At 36.9% G+C, this 22,018-nt stretch overlaps 1 protein-coding gene across 1 annotated transcript in view; it reads right to left on the minus strand.

Moving 5' to 3' along the window:
* si:dkey-112m2.1 overlaps positions 1-22,018 on the minus strand; it is a 241,373-nt gene that overhangs the window by 158,693 nt on the left and 60,662 nt on the right. The window contains exon 2 of the mRNA XM_087301071.1: positions 6,101-7,007. Coding sequence (XP_087157197.1) covers positions 6,101-7,007 — 907 coding nt within the window. The remainder of the gene's footprint in view (positions 1-6,100; positions 7,008-22,018) is intronic.

The following is a 22,018-nucleotide window of genomic DNA, read 5'->3' on the forward strand; positions in this document are numbered from 1 at the left end:
TGCATGTATTAGCATATATTCTCCTGGGACATGCAGAAACGTGTAAGATTGTTTAGTCAAAATTACAATACAGCAGGGGCTATTTATCTTTTGAGAGGTTGTTAATTTGTTCGTGAGGGAAGCGTGTTTCCATTTGCATTATGAATCAGGTGTAAATCCCATCTCAACATGTTACTGCTCTCCAAACCGCTAATGAGGCAAAAAGCAAAGGGAAGTGCAAGCTCCAAATACCAAACATTGGCCTGAAAATTAAAATCATAAATTTAAGAGCATGTTCATCACCAGTAAACATTATAACTTGGAGTTCTATTCTCAGGGTGATATTAAAAACATGTGTGGAATATTTTAATGATTGTACTAAAAATAAACCATACTACTAAATGCTTTAGCATCATGTAATACAACCTCAAATTTAGCTGTATATTCAAGAGCATTTTATTCCCAGAAGGTTTCATGCTGAACTGCTGCTGTAAAATATTTATTACATTTCTAGGTTTCCTCTGGGTGTTCCGGTTTCCCCCACAGTCCAAAGACATGCTCTATAGGTGATTTGAATAGGCTAAATCGGCCGTAGTCTAAGTGTGAATGCAAGAGTTTATGGGTGTTTCCCAGTACTGGGTTGTGGCTGGAAGGGCATCTGCTGCGTTGAACATATGCTGCATAAGTTGGCGGTTCATTCCACTGTGGTCATCCCAAATAAATAAAGAGACTAAGTCGAAGGAAAATTGATGTATGAATGAACAATGTTGACAGGTGTTGATCTTGGCGGCATAGACCTGCTACGCTGCTTATTATGGGACGGCAAGTACAGAGGCTTTCTACTGCCAGTATATTCACAGACATGCAGTCTGAGAATATACCACACTGCTCCTAAAATAATAAACATGTAACCCACAGATCTAAACATAGGTGGAGCTAGGGTGGAGGAGAGCTTCCAAAAACGCACTTCAAGTATAGCGTCAACACTGAGGCATTTAAAATGTTGATGAGCAAGCTCACTGGCTCCTGAGGAAACAGCAATCAATCACCTTCACAAGATAGTTGATAATGTAGGAGCAGAATAGGTTAGCAGAATTTTGTATATATTTTTTATTCTATCATATTCATTATTTTCTCTTGGGGCACACGGTGGAGCAGTGAGTAGCAATGTCACCTTACAGCAAGAAGGTCATTGGTTCGAGTCTTGACTAGGTCATTTTTGTGTTGAGTTTGCATGTTCTCCCCGTGCTGATGTGGGTATCTTCCCGGTGCTGCGATTTCCCCCACAGTCCAAAAAGTAAGTAGGTGAATCGAATAAGCTAAACTGTGAATCAAAGTGTATGGGTGTTCCCCAGTGATGAGTTGCAGCCTAAAGGGCATTCGCTGCGTAAAACATATGCTGAATATGTTGGCGGTTCATTCCACTGTGATGACCCCTGATTAATAAAGGGACTAAGCTGTAAAGAGAATCAATGAATTTTTTTTATTCTATTTATTATCTATTTATTATTTTGTTTTATTGTATTTTAAAATATATAATAATATGATTCCATAATATGATTTATGCATTTCATTTAAATTTGCATTTTGATAAATTCTTGTTCATCTATTAAAAGGCAGCAAGTGGATTACTTACAAACTGTAGTCCATTACAGATTACAAGTTACAAAGATGAAAACTATAGTAATACCATATATTTGGAATCTGATAACTTTTAAACTGAGCCTGATCGCAAAAACAATTGGTAAATAAACACAGTGAAAGCTGCGAACATCTCAATTTTTTATGTCCCCAAATCATTTATTATTATTTCTGAAAATATCAGGACGCAATTGATAAGAATTAAAAAATTTGTGGCAGCTGATATACAGTGCAACCCTCTTGACAACTTGAAATGCAATAAAAACGATGTTGAGACTACATGATTAATCAAAAATGGAGTTTAAAATGGGATAAATCTTAATGAATTCAATCATAAAATCTCATTAAAATGCAAAACTAAAATCTTAAGAAACAAACACAGTGTTATCTAAGCATTTAAAACATATTAATAACTCTCTGGATATACCACTAACTGTACTCAAAAAAAAAAATAAATAAATAAAATAAAAAAAAATTTACTAATACTTTCCTTCTTAGACTTTACAGACCTGAAACTTGCCTATAGCACTTATTCATTGTTGCTCTTATAGTTGTGTAAATTGCTTTCTTGTCCTCATTTGTAAGTCACTTTGGATAAAAGCGTCTGCTAAATGACTAAATGTAAATGTAAATTAATTTATCTAAACATTTTCACATAAAGATGATTAGATTTTACAGTTTAGCAGCAAAGAACATGAAAAACTTCAAATCTCAGAGCACTAGTTCACTCAGTTCATCGTGTTTTCGTTTTTTCGAGAAAGTCTGGCGGTCAGATGTGATTCTCAGGAGCTATTCTGTTTTACCCTGATTGTGTTAGGCAGGAAAAAGCTGATCAGGGAGCAGTTTTATCCCTAGGCTGATGATAAGATGAGGAGATCTGGCTCCAACAGCAGCAGCAACACGAGCGTTTTGAACCGTACGCAGCCGCTCAACGCAACCTCCCTCCCCCTGCAGCACCTCCACACATACAGCACAACACATCAACATCCAGCGACCCTAGAGAAACAGCACTATCAGTGGCGCTCAGCTGGTCACTATTTTAAAAAAAACTGTTTGGCTGGAACTCGGAGCACAGCCCAAGCCGAGAACAGAGCGGTGCCATTCTCCAGGGGTTGAGGGGACTTGGAGCCTTCACAAAGACATTTAGGCATCAAGTAGAGGAAAGGCAAAAAAGCAAACCTTTTATAAGGATCTTATCACAAGCCTGTATGAACACAAGAGGAACTACAGAGGAATCGACATCACTGAGCGCTTTCCCAAAGCACTACATTACCCAAGACATCACAAATTTTTACACGCTATTGAAGACTAAACTTCTTCTATCTGCATTAATTAAAGCCAGCCTGATAACTCTATTAGAAGCTGCTGTTTCTAATGTTGGAGCACCCTTGGAGAACATTTCCGAAAACAACGCATCTGCCAGGAGCTTCTTTATTTCTGTCTACATCAAAGGCAATTAATTCCTCAACTTTTCATTTCTGCCTGCTTAGCTTCATTCATGGCAGTTTTCGCCAAAATGAGGTGTAAAACTGGTTTATATTAAGAGCAGAATGCCTAAAGTTTATTATACTGCACAGTTGAGAGAGTGGCCGAGCTAATGGTAACCGATGTTGACTGAATTGCCAAGTTGTCAGTGTTTAACTTGAAGCATGATTAAGATACCAGGCGTGGAAGAATACAAACATTAATTTCTCTCACGGTCATTTACTCACTTGCACAGAATGTCTTTAGTCGCTTCATCAAATCTGCTTGTTCTAATTAGAGCTCAACACTCAATGAATCAATAAAGAATTTCCTCACTTTTGCTCACCGGGGTTGCGAGGAAAATTAATTTAGTACAGGTCATACTGTGTAGTTTGCACAGCTCTTCGCTGAATCATTCATTTGTATGCAGATGCATTTTACTAATTAAGAGTTAAAGCTACTAATTGAGAGTTAATTAGTAATTGTTATGGAAGGCTAATATACTGAATTGCCTTTAGGGTGTTTAGGTGTGTCATCTAATGAATATCACAATTTAAACTTCCAAATATTGATTTGCAGGTGGAGTCACTGTGGAACAAAAGTTTTCAAGGGCAGTGGAAAAAAATGAAGAGTAAACACTAATATTAAATTGAAATTGATATGGTTAAGGGGTGGCGCGATGACGCAGTGGGTAGCACTGTCCCCTCACAACAAGAAGATGGCTGGTTTAAGCCTCAGCTGGGTTAGTTGGCATTTCTGTGTGGAGTTCTCCCTGTGTTTGCATGGGTTTCCTCTAGGTGCTCTGGTTTCCCCCACAAGTCCAAATTCATGTGGTACAGGTGAATTGAATATGCTGAATTGTCCGTAGTGTATATGTGTAAATGGAAGTGTATGGGTGATGGGTTGCAGCTGGAAGGCCATCCGCTGCGTAAAACATATGCTGAATAAGTTGGTTCACTCTGCTGTGGCAACCTCAGATTAATAAAGGGACTAAGCCAATAAGAAAATGAATGAATGAGAATGTAGAGATTAGAGATGCACCTATACCATTTTTTGAAACCGATACGATACCAAATTCATGAGTAATTATGAGATACAGATTGGATCCTGATACCTTTTTTTTCTTTTTTGCAGGTCAAAATGAACCCATTTAATGCAAAACTAAATGCATTTATCCACTGGTTATTTAAACTAATATTAACAAATAGTCTTGGAGAGTTTTGTGTTGTCATAAACGAACGCGACACGCAGTTTGAATTGTGAATGAATGAAGAACGATTGACATACGCAGTAGAGGGAAGTGCTGAAGTCAACATGATTTAAGCATTTGGATATTCAGCTGTACTTAACATTAAACTATCCAATGGCTTCAGAACATTTGGGATATACAGTAGGAGGCCTACAGGACAACTTTCTAGTGCCTTATATTAGGCTACCTTTATGGCTTTTGTTGGCTTATAAGTTCCACAGAATTTAGCGTACAAACAAGATCAAATTTGGATTGGTACCAAATAAGCGGTATCAAACCGATATCCAATCCATGTATCAAATCGGTGCATCCCTAGTATAGATAAATATGCACACTTAAAAATGGCTAAAAAAACTGGCTTTTGTTGACCCGCCTATTTGCCTATTCATGCAACAGGATATTTTGGAGGGAAATGAAAGATGACATGCTTTTATTCATTCATTCATTTTCCTTGGATACCCTCCTCAGCCCCAGCTCCATCTAAAGTATGTTTAGATCTGGGGGTTACATGTTTATTATTGAAGGAGCAGTGTGTTATATTCTCAGACTGCATGTCTGTGAATCCACTCTCAGAAATAAAGGTACGCGAGCTGTCACTGGGGTGCTACCTTTTCACAAGGTATAAACTTGTACCTAAAAGGTCCATATTAATACCTCAAGGGAACATATTAGTACCTAAAAAGTAAAAAAGTAAAAAAACATTCCTCTTAAATGTTTTTAGGTACTAACATATACTTTTGATGTACCAATACAGACCCTTTAAGGATAAATGTGTACCTTTTAAAAAGGTACCACCCCAGTGACAGCTTACATACCTTTATTTTTGAGAGTGTATACTCACAGTAGAATGCCTCTATACTTCCATTATAACCAAAGCAGCAGCGTAGCAGGTCTATGCTGCCAAGACCAACACCCATTCAAATTGTTCAATTGATCATTTCATTTTTCTTCGGCTTAGTTCCTTTATTTATCAGGGGTCGCAACCATGAACCGCCAACTTCCAGCTGCAACCCAGTACTGGAAAACACCCATACACTCTCACATTCACACTCATACACTATGTATGGCCAATTTACTTTATCAAAGTCTGTAATTTACTTAATTTAGTCTTATTAAAAAGCTGTGACTTGACTTTTTTTGCGGTAAGGCGACATTCTTTTATACTTATGGTAAAAATATACAATGCAAAAGGAAAAAACAAATGTCTTTTAGGGTATTTTTTTAAACTTTTGACAAGAGGAGGCTTTTTAAAAATGATCATATACAGAACATTGTTTCAAAGAGTAGTTTTAGCCTAAGAAGAAACTTCTGAGGTAATAAAGAAAAAGCAAGTACACTATAGAAATTTCCCTGACTTCTCTATGACCTTTTAAGGTTTTATTAATTTGTGAGTTTTTTTCAGGTCTGGAAATAGCACTTTTGAAATAGCCTGATATTTCTAGTACTGTGGGAACTTTGTACATACTCGACCACATGCAGTGATGATAAACACAGCTTGTGTCAACCGCAATGAATTCTGAGAGCACACAAAAACGCAAGAACCAAACATAAACTGAAATAGTCAATTTATCTACTCGGTCTACCTCAGAAAACCACATGCCCATTCAAATTGATAGATCATGTTTTTTTGAGCCAAGTGGATATTGACAACAACTTCCAAATTCCATATTTTTTTGAAGGAAAAATTTTATCAGAGCTGCCAATAGTTTTCTGAACTGGCTGCTATGTAAACACAAAATATGACTTAAAACCAGATTCATCACTCACCTTAGAGTGAATATTTCTACCGATGAAAGGGTTGAGACCGCAAGGAAGGCTGACACCGTCTCCCTCTGCCTGATAGGTCTGGAGGGAACCATCACCACAAAGTTGCTGTCCAAACGTAGCTCAGAGAGTGGTTGAAATAGTCTAACGCTGCCAATCCTGCGCATGGGTGTTGGCCCTGAGAAGTAACCAGCTGGGCCCAGTTGCCCAGTGCGGATGGAGTTAGTCTTGCGGGAGTCCTCCGAGCTGCATTCCCCAGAGTCTGTGAATTGTAGCATGTAGTACAGCTCCACAGGAGTGCCTTCAACCATCTCAGGTGATCTCTGTCGACCTGGTATGACACTAGGGGGACTAAACCAGCTAGGCAATGGCTCCAGCTCAGCCACGCACAGCCCAAGTTCTCCTTTCAGACGACAAGTGCCTCGTACCTCTTGGGTTTCGTGAAAGGCAAACATCCTGACACACGGCAACTTGTCCACAGCGCTATAGTCATCCCAGTCCCGGCCAACAACGTAGAAGAGAACCTGAACCTTTGGCCAACTAGGGTGGATTCGCTCACTGATAATGAAAGTCTGGACTTTCCAGTTAAAATTAAATACGGGAGACGAAGTGGATGATGGAGATGTGGATGAAGGGTTGTTAAAGAGTCCCGGTCCTAGAAGGTCTGATGGAACAGGCTGTTCCACATACATCGGTCCATAACTGGCATTGACAGATGGCATCTTTCTGGCCTGCTGAATAAAAAAGAGCTCCGTACGAACCTGAAGGCTGGAGTTCCTCATGATGTCCTGGTTGGCCTCCTTTAAGAAGAAGGCAGACTCTGCGTTTAATACCTGGTATCGCACTGGAAGATACGTTGGAATGGGACCAAACCTCTGCAGTCCTTCCATCAGCATCCGACTGTCGATGGCTGTGGAAAAGACAGAAAAGACATCAGTCATCCACATATCAAGACCTCTAAACCCGACCCAACTACTTGCATGCTCTTACATGATCTAAAGCAAGAGTCATTTGTCTCCCGCCCCATTCTGCAAACCCATCTCTAGGCAACTGGACTCTTTTATTGAATGCCTTAAACCAGCCGTTCACTGCAGATATTTGGGGTGATGGAAGGACCCATGAGGCTCTATTGATTTTGCGTCACAGCGCTAGTCTGAGAGAAAGAGATGCTGGAGATTTGTGACAGCTGGTGGCAGACAAATGCTGCTGGTGCTTAAGGCGGACACTACAGCACAGCAGGAAGGCGCTTATATACCATTGTGCAACATGAAGAATTTTGTGCTTTGCATATAGATTGAGTCTGAGGATGTTCTGCTGCATTTGTGTCCAGTAAGTTAACTTTGTTTTATTATTCTTTTAATGTAATCACATGTAATAAATCAAATGATCTCATGAATATTGAGTTTATATAGCGGAATTGTTTTTGTTTTGTTTCAAGGGAGCCAGATATTGAGAAGAGTAATGCAAAATGTCAGTTAAAAAAGGTGGGAGTAAAAGTTTACTCAAAGCCTATTTTCCTGTGGGACTTAAACATTATTCTTTTTGGCAGCAATAAAGAGGAGAGGGAAAAAAGTAAGAAAGATAAGAGAAAAGAAAGAGGAAAATAAATAAATAAACACAAAAGAACACTGAACGCTGTGCTACACCAGACTGATTAACTTAAGTAAAATCCCGATTTCTTTTCCAAAGCGCTACCTAACAAAAAACTAATTCATTAAATTATAGACACCGCTTCTTTCTCTTGGAAACAAACAGAATATCACATCTAGTCATTTGGAAGAATCAGATGGCATTTTTTGCACAGTAAAATGGCAGTAAACCAGCAATTCTTTGTCTCTTTGTTAAACAAAATATTCAGCCAAAATATTATGTGGGCCACATGCAGGGAAATTACAGTGAAACTAGTGAACCTTTGTCTAAACTTACTAAAATCAAATACTGAGCTGTAAAAAAAATGAATAAAATAGTTGAAGCCATTGCATTATTTCAGCAAATTATTGAAAGTGTCATTTTAAAAAAAAGTGAATATTAAAAGACACAGACATAAAAAATGTTTATCTACAAATTCAATAATATATTTAGATGATGTTAACAGTATCTGGATACACATATATACACATGCTTATACTTTATGTATATCGATAAATAGACATTAGGGCTGGGGGATTAATCGAAAAGTTATCAAAATCGACATTCAGAACCTATATTCAATCAAATTTTTCCAGGTCAATTATTTCAATTACTTTGCCTACCATGTGTGGAGTCATGTGACCCAGCTCAGTTAAGGCTGATTTATACTTCGGCGTTGAATGCACGGGTATGGTTCGGCGCAGCCGCATACCCGCACGCATCTTAAAGGTGTGGTCCACTACAATATCATATTTTAAACTTTAGTTGATGTGTAATGTATCTGTGTGAACATAAACAACATCTCTGAATGTAATACACTCTAAGTTCAATGCAAGGGGAGACATTGGCTTTTACAGAGTTAGCTTAGCAAAGCCTACAGCCAATTAAGTTTGGGCACTACAAAAAAATATATACAGACTAGTGACATCACAGGGGCTTCTGGTTACATGTATTCACCACATGTATACACTCAGCGCAGCGAAGAAGCACGGCCAGAGGCGCTGTAATGTTATAGCAGAGAAAGCTAAAATGCCGTCCAAAAGCTATTTCCACAGAGCATGTTCTGTTTCTGTATTTAAGCTTCCAAAGGACATGACACTAAGAGAGAAGTGCTTGCAATTTAATTTTAATTATGTTTCAGAGAATTCAAAAAAATAAAGAGCTAGCGTCAGGCCAGAATTACCGTAGCAGGTCAGACAGGCCGGTGTTCCCTATGGCCAGTCCATACCTGGCTGTATATATTCAAATTAAGATATATGAAAAAATAACGTAATATTGCTTTGCATCTTATAAACACAACCAAGCCTTAAAAATATACTCTGTACCACCCATTTAAAAAATGTGACTGTACATGTCTTGAGGCGACATATTTTCTGTTGCAAAACAAAAAAAAAAATTTACAAGAAAATATTTGCTTACAGAAGATGCAAGAAATGCACTGATTAAAATATTATTTTATTTTATATTATGTTCTACTTTTGAAAACAAATAAAAATAATTAGTTATTTATATTAACTTTTTATAAGAAAAATTGACTGTTGGTTTTAGGTAATGTGTAATTTAATCTCAGTTGTTCAACGTTGTTGTTCAATAAACAACCACGGATAGTAGATAGTGTGTGTTTCCGTCAATTATTTTAAAATCAAGCAATGCTCATTCAAAAACATCTGACTAGTAATATGAGCATATTTACTGTACAAAACTTCTCTGTGAACTAAGAGGGCAGAAAAATAAAATAAATAAATAAAATAATCGTTCATTAATCGCAATCTAGGTAAAATGTTCAATTAATCGAGATTTTGATTTTAGGTCAAGTCGCCCAGCTCTAATAGACAGACAAACAGATTTTGTAGCTATATACTGTACTGTACATCAAAGAAAGAAAGACATCTCCACAGGGCAGAAACAGTCTGTACTCTCGAGCAACAGAAAAAGAGCTAACAAGAGACACACAAGTGTTTCATAAGCAGCTGAACATGCATGCCTCCCCTTGTCCTCAGAGCCAATTACAAGTGAGAGTGCAAGACTGTAGTGACATATCTAATCACTTCACAGCAATTGCTCGATCCCACCTCGGTATACAAGACCACCTCCCAACACCAAACCACCCACACACAACAACACACACACATTCTGAAAATACGAACAGAATTTGCATGTAAATTTTTAAATCTCAGAGCTCAAAACTAAAATCAATTGTAAATTCATTCATGACTATGTAATAAAAAATGGAACAAGTTACACTTTTATCGCAGCTGGATCAGTACAAGCAATCCTTTTATTCTCTGATATTAGCATAAGTTCATTGTAAACTGTATTCGATGCTTAATTAGCAGTTGAGACGAGATCATTTGCTGGGGTTAAAAGAAAATAGTGTCTATAATGCAGATACAGCTCAGGCTTTTACAAATGCTCTTAAGTATGTCAAGTATGCTCCTTCACGGAAAAAACATCTGAAGGACCCTATGAATTTCTATTGAGATAAATAGTTGAGCAGCCAGGTTTACAAAATCGGATCATATACTGTGATGATGTGAAGTGAAATCATGCATAAAAAAACGCAAGATTCTGTCACCGTTCTTTTGCAAGACAATTAATTTTACATCATACTTGAATATTTTAATTAAAAAAACACAAGTGTTTCATTCTGTAATACGGACCAGAAAATTATACTCCAACGTGAAAAAGGTTTATAGCTTTCTCAGTTCTCAGTGATTTATGTGTGGGAAGAGATCATTCTTCATTTGAGTTGGTACGCAATTTTATAAAAGGCCCAGGGTTTTCTTTTATGGTTACATTACTCTTCATAAGCTGACTCTGGTTAGCAGAAGACACAAGAATTAAGGAATGAACTTTAAAGTCACATTGAAATATACACTGAAAAATCCATTAGCTTTTTTTTTTGCTTGATGGTCACTTTTAAACCAGGCCCAATTTATCCCCAATTTACCCATCCAGAAAAATCTTGTCCAAGGCCCTCAGGCAACTCAGAATATCTGCCTAGATTATCTAAATATAATCATTTATATTTATAGATCAAATCTTTATCTGCCCACAAATCTGCCCCAATCATATTGCATCAAAGAGGTTAGATGTTTAGGACATTAAGGATGATAATTAATATGCTAGTGTATGACAATCTTAAAAAAAAACCTATCCACAACAATAAAACAAGCTGCAGTTTGAGTCCAGTGCTTCTCGACTTTAATTGGGCGGGCCACCCAGGTATAACGATCGCCAAAGTATATTTGTTGGTGAGACATGAATAATACTATTATTATCATACTAGTACACTTTTTTGTATCCAAGAAAGCCAAATATTCATGAACAATCAACCAGTGCCGCTGGTTCTGTGTGCGTGAGAATAGGCATGGGCTGGTTTAAGACGGTATGATAACGTTGAATAAAAACCTCACGGTTTCACGATTTCATGGTATTGTGATTATTGCTCTGAAATATATTCTTTTTGAATGTCTGGGTAAAAGGCAAAAATCTTTTTTGAACCAGCTTTCTTTGAACAATATATTTTTTATATTATATTATATTATATTATATTATATTATATTATATTATATTATATTATATTATATTATATTATATTATATTATATTATATTATATTATATTATATTTTGGAGCAGTAAACATGTCAGACTAAATAATTCAAATGAATCATTGACTTCTGCTGACTTCATTTGTTTCAAAAACAAATTTCTTCAAAATTTAAAATGGCATCTTTGGATATATTTTCTGTTGCAGATACTGTTCTCCTAAAAAAAACATAAATGTAAAATCTTACACATAACTTAGGATGTTGGTGGTTTTAAAACCTAAAAAAGCGGTATACTTTGAAAATGGTTATCATCCTATGCCTATCGAAGACACATCAACACTCACACAGACAATCTAATGTGCTCTGCAGACGCATAGAGACGTGCCTTTTGTGCCAAAATGCGTCTGGCCGTAGTTCCAGAATCTCCTAAAATGTCTGGGATTTGGATTTGACTTTTGCTTTCTAAAGTTGCCGCTATTTGTATGCATTTTTGCATTACCTTTTCGCAGCTGACTGCACACACACAGCCGCGAGAGAAACATTGATTGATCATTTAATAAATAACTCAGATAAACTTTACTATTTAATTAGAGAGAACAAAATATAATAACTGCAAAATATATGACACCATTAGAAATGGCTAATCAACTAATTTGCCTTATTTAAATAATCTGCACTTTTTATTCTAGTAATTATTATAATTTTAGCAATAATTTCTATTTTTATTTTTTATTACTTATTGTTATTTACTTTTCATTTGCTGTATATTTTATTAATTTACAATTAATATATAATCTAAAACAGTGACAAAACACACATTTAATAGATACAAAACTCATATAAACATGTAAAGCTTGTAACAATTTTATTCACGTCACCTCATACTTCTGTTTCTCATCAGATCTTGACCAATCAAATGCTCTCTAGTATCTGATATGCCCTGCCCCCTTCAAGACGATTCTCGTTGGCTTTTCATTTGAGCCACAGCCATATCACTCTGCAGCCCAAGGTTACTCACTGAAGCTAAGCAGGGCTGAGCCTGGTCAGTACCTGGATGGGAGACAACATGGGAAAACTAGGTTGCTGTTGGAAGCGGCGTTTAAGAGGCCAGCAGGGGGCGCTCAACCTGTGGTCTGTGTGAGTCCTAATGCTCCAGTAAAGTGAAGGGGACACTATACTGTCAGTGGGTGTTGTCTTTCGGATGAGACGTTAAACTGAGGTCCTGACTCTCTGTGGCACTTCTCATAAAGAGTAGGGGTGTAACCCCGGTGTCCTGGCCAAAGTCCCTCCATTGGCCCTTATGGTTATGGCCTCCCAATTATCCCCATCCACCGAATAGCTGGTCATCCAAGTGGATGCTGCACACTGGTAGTGGTTTGGAGTTAGCAAATGCAAGTCCTGTACACTCCTGTTTGACATAGACCTTACTATGACTACATCAGTTTCTTGATTTGTTCAAAATCAATTCAGTCGAGTTTGATGGCATCGAAGAGACTTTGAATAACAAGTAACTAAAATACATGCTGACAATGGCATATTAGCGCATGGCAAGTGGCAACTTGGGAACTGTTAACTAATGTGGCCTTCAGGGAAAGTTAACATAGTAAGGTTTTGAGGCATCGTAATTGGATTGCCCTCGGGCCATTTTCTCAGCCGCCGATATAAAAACGTGTATAATCTTACTGTAAGGGAAGCAGGAGTTGCATGGAACAGTGGCCAAGTGCTGAGCTGATAGATAGCATTAATAATGGTAATCGTTGAGAGTGCCCTCACTGCATACATTAAACGAGTAGGTAGCATTCAGTATCTGAGGTTAACACCATCACTTAAAGGCTGCAGGACCACTGCACACAGCCTTCAACCATAGACAATCAATAAGCTAAATCATATCTTAGTCTATTTGAAAAATGAAGCATTATGACTGTACAGATAACGATGACACAAATTTAATCTTTTTTTTTTTGGCACTAAATTGGGCACAGCAATGACTAGGGGTAGAAAAATGGAGTAATCGCATACCTAAATAATGAAAGTTTTCTTTCTTAATTTTCCGTGGCTTTATGATTTATAGTTGTCTTAAAGTAAAACATATTTTGTTTTATAAATTTTTTTATGTATGTATGTATATATATATATATATATATATATATATATATATATATATATATATATATATATATATATATATATATATATATATATATATAATGTATAAACATTTTTGTTTTATTCTGTAAACTATGTATGCCTTAATTCACAACCCTAATACAAATCCATCAGAGAAACGTTAACCTATTTTGCTCACCAGATCTGTTGTGGATAAAGGCTAAACTGTAAATAAACTTGACAAAAGATAGTGATAGATATGTATCGTTTATTTTTTTTTTAGGTAAGAGTCAAAGAAAACTTTTGCATGAAAATATGACAGTTGATCGGATTGATTTGACACGATTCAGCAGTCTAGAAGTGTTTGTTGAAACATACTCTTGAAATTTCACAATAAACATGATAAATTAACAAAAGATACAATTAAACCTACCCTAACGTAGACTAATCATGTTCTGTACACAACAATCCATACAGATTACTTTTTAAAGCCAATCTCTGAATAAATACGGGTTAATTTTTATATGATATAAAAATTAAATGATTGTAAAGTTATAATATGTCAAACTTTCATAAAAAGTTATTAAATACAACATTAACTTCAAGTTTAACACAATAATAGTATATTCTGACATTGGTTTTTAATAAGACTTAAAACAATGTCTACTTTTGCCAGTGAATTGAAGTTAAGCGCCCTATACAGAACACTATTTTAATCTTGTACCGAACACCGTTAATACCTATTAATTTCCTTACGCATGCGTAGGTGGTAATTTTCCTAAACTTATCTCAAAAACTGCTTTAAAAGACATGAATCAAAACCTTTTACCCCGTGCTGTGCCTCAAGTTTTGCCCTTGCTTGCTGTGTGCTTGCAGCTGAAAAAAGTAACCTCAGAAAAAGCAGGCTACGTCAGTCGCATCTTTTCATTCTCCAATCAAATGAAAGCAAAGGCGGGGTTTCCATTGAGGTCCCTGCTGTGTTTGTGTTATCAAGACAACTATGGAGACTTTTGAAGATGGAGGAGAGACTTGTGGTTGCTCTTTTGAGTAATCCGGTGCAGTATGACTTACAAATCTTGAATTTCACAATATGATTAAATACTAAAATTATACCAATATCAACAGCAACACTCTCGCACAATACCCAGCTGAATCAGTGATTGCCTAGCAACATCTTTTTTTCTTTTCAATAAAAAAAGGCAGTGTGGTGCGCCTCGCGCTTTTGGAACAGAAAAACGCGTTCGGAGTGATCGGTGTGTAATCTGTAAATCTTGTATTTTACATCCTAGGGCAAGTTTAAAACATGTCTTGTGCGGTCGTTGCCCAGTAGGGCACAGTGAACAATTTGGGGTTCACGTTTTCAAAATAAAAGCCCCACATACATATTAAGTGAAATATATGCTTAAAACAGCTAAAGACGGAAAATGATCATTGTTGTATCACTAGAAAACATTTGACTCATCAAAAGCAGCCTGAGGCGTACATATTAATGAATTCAGAGCTTTTCTTATGATCTCAGAGCTGCATATCAGTAGTGTTCTTTTGATGATGGCTGCTCGTGAGGTCTGGATGAACGACCTAAAGTAGCATGGCCCATGAGTCTTGTCACAGTTGTTTTTGTCCTATGATTGGCCCAATGTAGACCGGGAATTTACATGAGAACAAGGAAACAGTGCTGTCTGAGGCCCACAATATCCCCATTTACATATGCTGATCTTGGATTATTCTACTATTCCTTGGTATACCCAGATTTTCATTATAGGGCACATTTAACTTTTATTTAAATGTCAAAAGCACAAAGAAAACGTTCCAGTGTTTTCACAGAGCAAATAACTTGTATTCTGTAAAGATTAACACATTTTCCTTTTGATGCCTGCAACACAGAGGCATGTTTAACACAGCCTCGCACTTTTGCAACTTTGCATTCAATACAATATCTTATCATCTGGAAATTGATACAAATTGGTAAAGTTTTACACGCAAAAAATGTTTATTCAGTGGTCATCATTATCAGTTTCTCCTTTTTCATGACGAGCCATACATTTTCAACAGGACATAGAATAAATTCCTTAAAACTGTAGTTGTTATTTATAAATTATTGAACAAAAAAGTATGCCTTCTTTTATTTGCCTTAGCTATAAGAACATAACCATGATAAGAGCACTTAAACGTATGGCCAGAGCTTTAGTTTAAAGCATTATGTTGCTGCTCACAAATTGACTTCTGCAATTTGTAGTCTGTAGTGGATTACATTTCAAAAGTAACCCAACATTGCACATAATTACATCCTGAAACAGAACAAGACGGAGACAGGGAGGAAGACAGAAAAAGCAGCAGCTATCTGGGCATCGAGCGCACCCACTGATTGCATCAGTATTGTGAAGCAGGGATCTCAGCATGTAAGCCCTGCCTGAGACGAGTCTGTCGAACTAAGGGGAGAAAATTAAGCTGATTTCAAATGTTGGGAGATGTGAAACAAGCAGAGGGGAAAATGAAATATTTTGAGCCTACGGAGATGATGCTACTGACAGACCTATCACAAAAATGTAGCGGCTGTTACATATTTAAATATAGCATCTTTCTTTGGCTGTGAGAAAAAGTTGATTTTAAGAACTATGCAAAATTGCCCCCGATACTTCAGAGTTACTTGACATAGCTTATAGATAGAGAGTAAATTAACCTCGGATGCTCTATTGACATCAGCACAATTGCTAGTTGCAAGCGACCTCAATTGAGCTCCAAAAATAATATATATGTTCATGATGTTAGTTAGTAGGCCAGTCTAGAAGGCTGATTCACTGTGGTTTTCTTTAGGGATTTCAATTAGGTTTTTAATTTAACAGAGACGTTTGCAATCTACATCTTTAATTCCACATAGTCATACCTCAACTCTACTCCTGTAATACTTTTGTGAAGTTTGCTGTATTTAGGTTGTCTAACTCATCAGTAGTGATGGGAATAAGGAGTCAGACGATGACAAATCCAACAAGTTCAAAGGTAGTGTTTGCAAACAGCACTACTTTTACCTCATTGAGGTGAAAGGCACGAATGTTTATGTTTTCTGTAACTTATGCCCAGCAAAAAAGAGTCTCTCTGTGTCGGTGACAAATAATTCTAATCTAATGAAGCACCTTACGTCACATTGTGTACACAATTAGTGTAGTGCACATTTATTTTATAGTCATTTGACAAATTAGATTTTTTTTAAAGTAACACAATAGTTACTTTCCCTGGTAATTAGTTACTTTTTTCATTAAGTAACTCCTGCAGGAGGATGGTTTAACATTGCTCCTTAAGGCTAAGCCCGGCCAGGTTCGTGGGAAAAAACCCAGCCACCAAGCACTTCCATACAAGCCCCAACCCCAGGCCTAGCTCCAGTGTGGGGCCCCTTGTTTTTTTCCAGGTTGGAGAAAAATTCTTACCCAGTCAATGTACCAGCTCATTGTGGTAAAGAAGGGTGCACCCTTATATATAGGGTGAAGAGCCGCTGCTCTGCCACATCGAGAGAAGTCAGCTGAGGTGGCTTGGGCACCTGTTTTCCATGGCTCCTGGATGCCTAACTAGAGAGTGTTCCAGGCATGACCTACCGGGAGGAGGCCTCGGGGAAGACTTAGGACACGCTGGAGGGACTATGTCTTTCTCTGCTGTCCTGGGAACACCTCAGGATCACCTCAGGATCACTACTGTTACTGTGAATGTAACAGTAGCTTTCAAAAACATTAACTAAAAATATAATTAGATTTAACGCTGCACATATTTGTCACTGTATAAATGAAATAAAGATTAAATATTAATTGATGTCACAAGATGTTCAGTTAAAAGCATGTAAGTTTGTTTTTGTTGCATTGTAGCCCAGCTCTCTATTTACTTGTTCAGATGACTGCAATTCTCACATTTTGTGTGGGAGTTCTCTTCATGCATTGAGAGTTAAATGTTAAAAACTAAAACTTTATAAGCTTAACATTTTTTAAATGTGTTTAGTTTAAATATAATTGGCAACGTACTGTAACAAATGTGGATGTGGTCCCACATTTGTTCATGCTCTGAAAAAACAACACAACTCCTGTCAGCTAAAAGCAGCAAACTAAGGCCCCACTTCACATACACTTCAGTTCTTCAGGACCACAGTGAACCCCTCTTATAATGGACACTTCCACCAAGCTACTGTGCCACAATACAAAGCTCAAGTCTTTCTTTAAATAGTAGACTGTGCTGTAGCATAAACATGTGCAAGTCTCCTGAAGATTACTCCTTATTTTACTCATAAATCAAAATTGTGTTTATAATAATGCGTTTGAAATTCTGAATAACTTGAATGATATTTTTCTTCCAAGATTTAGGACTACAAACTGAACAGCTCGATTGCTTTCTGGGAGATTCAATAAATCCATCTTCCCTCTTTTCCCCCATTCAAACATGATGCATGAAGCACTACTATTTTCCATAATGATAATGAAGAAAATTTTCACAGACCCACTAATGGCAGGAAACTCTCGATCTGCCTGGCTGCAGAAATATCTTCCACAATCTGCCCAACATCACTTCATCAAAACATAAGCAATTGTGCACTGGCTTGGGGGGAACTTGTGCCCCAGATGACACATCTGAACAAACCTAACAAAAACAGAAGCTCAAGAGTCAAGATCTCAGAGTCTAGAGTGGGCTTTTTATGATTACATTATTGCTATCTATTGCTTGTTGAGCTTGATTGTTCCGCAGTGAGGACTGGAAAAAAAGTAAATTGACACTGGAAGTCTGATGGCTCACTGGATTTGTCCAAGACAGCAGGGGAAAGAAGAAAAATCCGCTGATTTGTGCACCTCAGAGTACCTGTTTTATTAACCACAGTGGCTGTCGCTGCACTCTAGGAGGGCTGGATTTTTTTTATTTTTTCCCCTCAAGGTAACAGGCTTTGAGGATTGGTTTATCTGGTGAGATTTTTAGCCATTCTAACTCTCTCTGAATCACTAGCACTTGCAATCTCAGCTCGATTCTCTAGCCCTTGACTAACGGATTCAGTCAGATGCTGAGCCCAGCACCGATGAATTATGGGAAAGGGTGCTTAAATGGGACGCCGGCCCCGTGTCATACTGGACTACTTGGGGAATGATGTAATGATATGCAGGTACGCTCTCATTTAGAGTCATACCTCCGGGGATCACATCTCCTAGACAAATGAAAAAATAAGCGAGAACAGAGGCTGGTGAAAGAAAGTCAAATGAAAAAAATATGAGTGATGGCCTGGGTTATTAGAATCCAAAGCCTTCAACAATAAATAAAAAAAGACATCTGCAAACCAGCATGAAAATATATGAGCTTCTTTTAAATCTGCATTTTTGGCTATCGTTCGCCCTATGGTGTTGTTTTTGTTTTTAGCATTTACAAAAATTGTTGTCAGGGAAACATTCCCTTGACTATAACCAATTTGGCCAATGGGATCCATGCTGGCTTCGCTGATGTTTTGGTGAGGTTTCAAGGTTTTATTTTGTTTGGCCACTGGCAGTGTGTCTGGCCAGACTGGAGTCAAGAGCAAATATTATAAACAAAGAGCTACACCGAAGGGAGCTGCTAAAAACCATTATTTGATTTAAATACAATGAATAAACACTTGAGGTGTTAAACTCTTACATAAATATACTCCCAAGTCTCAACAAACAGATAATTTAGCCTTATGCCACGTTCAGAATTTTAAAAAATTGCACCGTTTTGGCATGAACTATTTGACTTAAGGTGTTGTTGTGATTTTTGGAAACAGTGTGATGTGAACTTTCAACTTCTCAGTGAAATGACACAAATTGTTAAAGACGGCAAGCAATGATTGGTTAAAAGTATGGATGTCATTGTTAAAGGTATAGCTCACCTAAAACCAAAGATTTTGGTATAAGATGGAATTTTGGTTTCAGTACTGGAAAACACACATACACTTTCGCATTGACACACACACTCATACACTACAGCTAATTTTGTTTACCCAATTCACCTATACAGCATGTCTTTGGACCATACCTGTCAACCCTCCCATTTTTCCAGGGATTCTCCCATATTTTACAGTCTATCCCGCTATCATCCCGTAAAGGTAAAATTTTCCCATATTTCTCCCAAATTTGCAATCTTTCTATGAAGGGGAGCAATAGACATAAAAGAGCTAATCCTCCCTATATGCAACACATACCACCGAAACACCAGGGGATGCTCCTTGGTCTTAAATGTGAATCTGTTCTGTGATTTCATTTTATTAAGGCAAGAAAACACTTTGAAATAAATATAAAAATTGAGGGGTTCCCTTCCTTTCCATTACAGGCACTGTTGCTCCTCTTATGCAATTCTCAAAACAGTCAGTTCAAGCACTGTAAAAAATACAGGGTTCCACACAATTCATTCATGTTGTCCCAACACAAATTGATTAAGTTAACTTAACACTTTAACAAATTTATGTATATAAAGTTATTCCAATGAAGTCTTAAGAATTGTGTTGTTTCAGCTAATTTTAATTAAGTAGTTTGAACAAGTAAAAAAATATACTTTTTGAGTGTGTAGAGTGTGTGACTGTCAACTGATGCATTCCATGGTGAAAAATAGATGCTGTTTCTCAAACAGATTCTACATACATGCCATTTGAAATGAAGCAAAAGTCTATATTTTGGGTTTGTGTTTAAACAGACATAAACAAAAAATTAATAATGATAACAGCTAAAGATGTCGATCTTAGTGGGTTTTTCTTTTAAACACAACTAATTTTGTCTTAAATGAGCATAAAAGCTTAGAAAAGCAATTGAATGCTTTCAATATAACGTTAGATGTGTGCATTTTAAAGAGAAAAATCTAAATGAGAGACTCATTTGCTGCTCTTTAATCAGAATGTTGAAGTTATAGAGTGAATGGGGCATATCTCCTATTTTCCTATCCCAATGTTGACAAGCATGCTTTGGACTGTAGGGAAAACCAGAGCATCCAGATACAAACACAGGGAAAACATGCAAACTCCACACAGAAACTCCAACTAGACTCGAACCAGCAACCTTTTTGCTGTAATGTAACAGGTATCACTGAGTCTGTCCTACATGTTTTAATTTTTCTTCAATATACTTTGTTTTGTGTTCAACAGAATAAAAAACACTGATTAAGGATTCGAACCACTTTTATCACTTAACAGTGAGTAAATTTTCATTTTTTTAGTAAAATATGCATGCACTTCATTGGCATGAAAATGTACAAACGACTCAAAACAGAAACATTCACACGCAAAAGAATATGTTTTACTGTAAAAAATGCTTCTATGATTGTGGAAAAAAGGTATAGAACCATTTAATGATAAATATAATAACTAAAATACAATGTGCCAAAAGCACCATCTTAGATTTGCACACTGGCAACTGCTGCATGTGTTCATCCATGTGAACAAATAGTCTGAGAATGTGAAAAGGTCAACGTTTACTCATGAATGTCCATGGCATGTTAAAGACATGGCATTTAGTTATTTGCCCACTTCACCTCCTTTTATGTATGGACGAAATGTCTGTATTTATATATTATGTTCCTGAGCTAAATGTCCTCTTGAGTTAGAAGAAATATGCTAAGCTGTTTCAGATAAACAAATTAAACTCACCAGCTGTGCATGTTTTGCACGTGAGCCAGATGTGCTTCAGAGACATGCACATTAATGGCATCTGTGCGAAATAAACCATTAATAAGGTGTATTGCTTTAAATAGTTATCGATATTTAATCATTCATCAGCATCCACAGTCTAAAGGCAATATGTTGTCTTACATATTTCTGGTTCACAACACATTAATTTAAAAGTCCAAAATTGCTAAATTTGCATGGTACTGATTCTCATGACAAGATAAAAAACATTATGTTGTCACAACCCAGCATATTTATAGAGAAAAACTTGTGAACAGGCGTTCAAAAGTCTACAGATGCTCTGAAACAGACATCTGCAATTTTCTTTCCCAGCATATTTTTTTTATTGACACACAGTGTGGAACATATTGAAGAGCTTGTTCTTTTTGTGTACAATATTATTTAGGTTTACAGCTGAGCAAAGCCATAATTTTCAACTTGATATTACTAGTCTGCCGAGCAGGTGGCAAGAAGATCTAAAATACCTGAAGAGAGCCCTCTGTTATTTCCATTCATCTCAATGGCAGCTGCCACAGAATTCCGTCGCCTTTAGAAATATCTATAGAGTGCAGTCAGCTTGCAGAAGTAAAATTATAACAATCCTTTCTCCATGGGGCTGAAATGCTTTAACAATAATTATAAAGGCAGATCTACAATGAGCTGCAAGATTAAACTTTCAATCACATAACTGAATATTTTTTAAATAATCATGTTTATTAGGGCGGCACAGTGGCTCAATGGTACTGTCGCTTTACAACAAGAAGGTCATTTTTACAAGTCTCGGCTGGTCCAGTTGGCATTTCTATGAGAAGATTGCATGTTCTCCCTGTGTTCGCATGGGTTTCCTCTGGGTGGTCCAGTTTCCCCCATCGTCCAAAGACGTGCTATAGATGCATTGGATGAGCTAAATTGGCCATACTGTATGAGTGTGAGTGAATGTGAGAGTGTATGGCTGTTTTCCAGTATTGAGTTGCAGTATATGCACTGCAAAAAATGCTTTTCTTACTTAG

Source organism: Danio rerio, chromosome 21 (genome assembly GCF_052040795.2).
Source record: "Danio rerio strain M-AB ecotype USA chromosome 21, GRCz13ab, whole genome shotgun sequence".
NCBI lineage: Eukaryota > Metazoa > Chordata > Actinopteri > Cypriniformes > Danionidae > Danio > Danio rerio.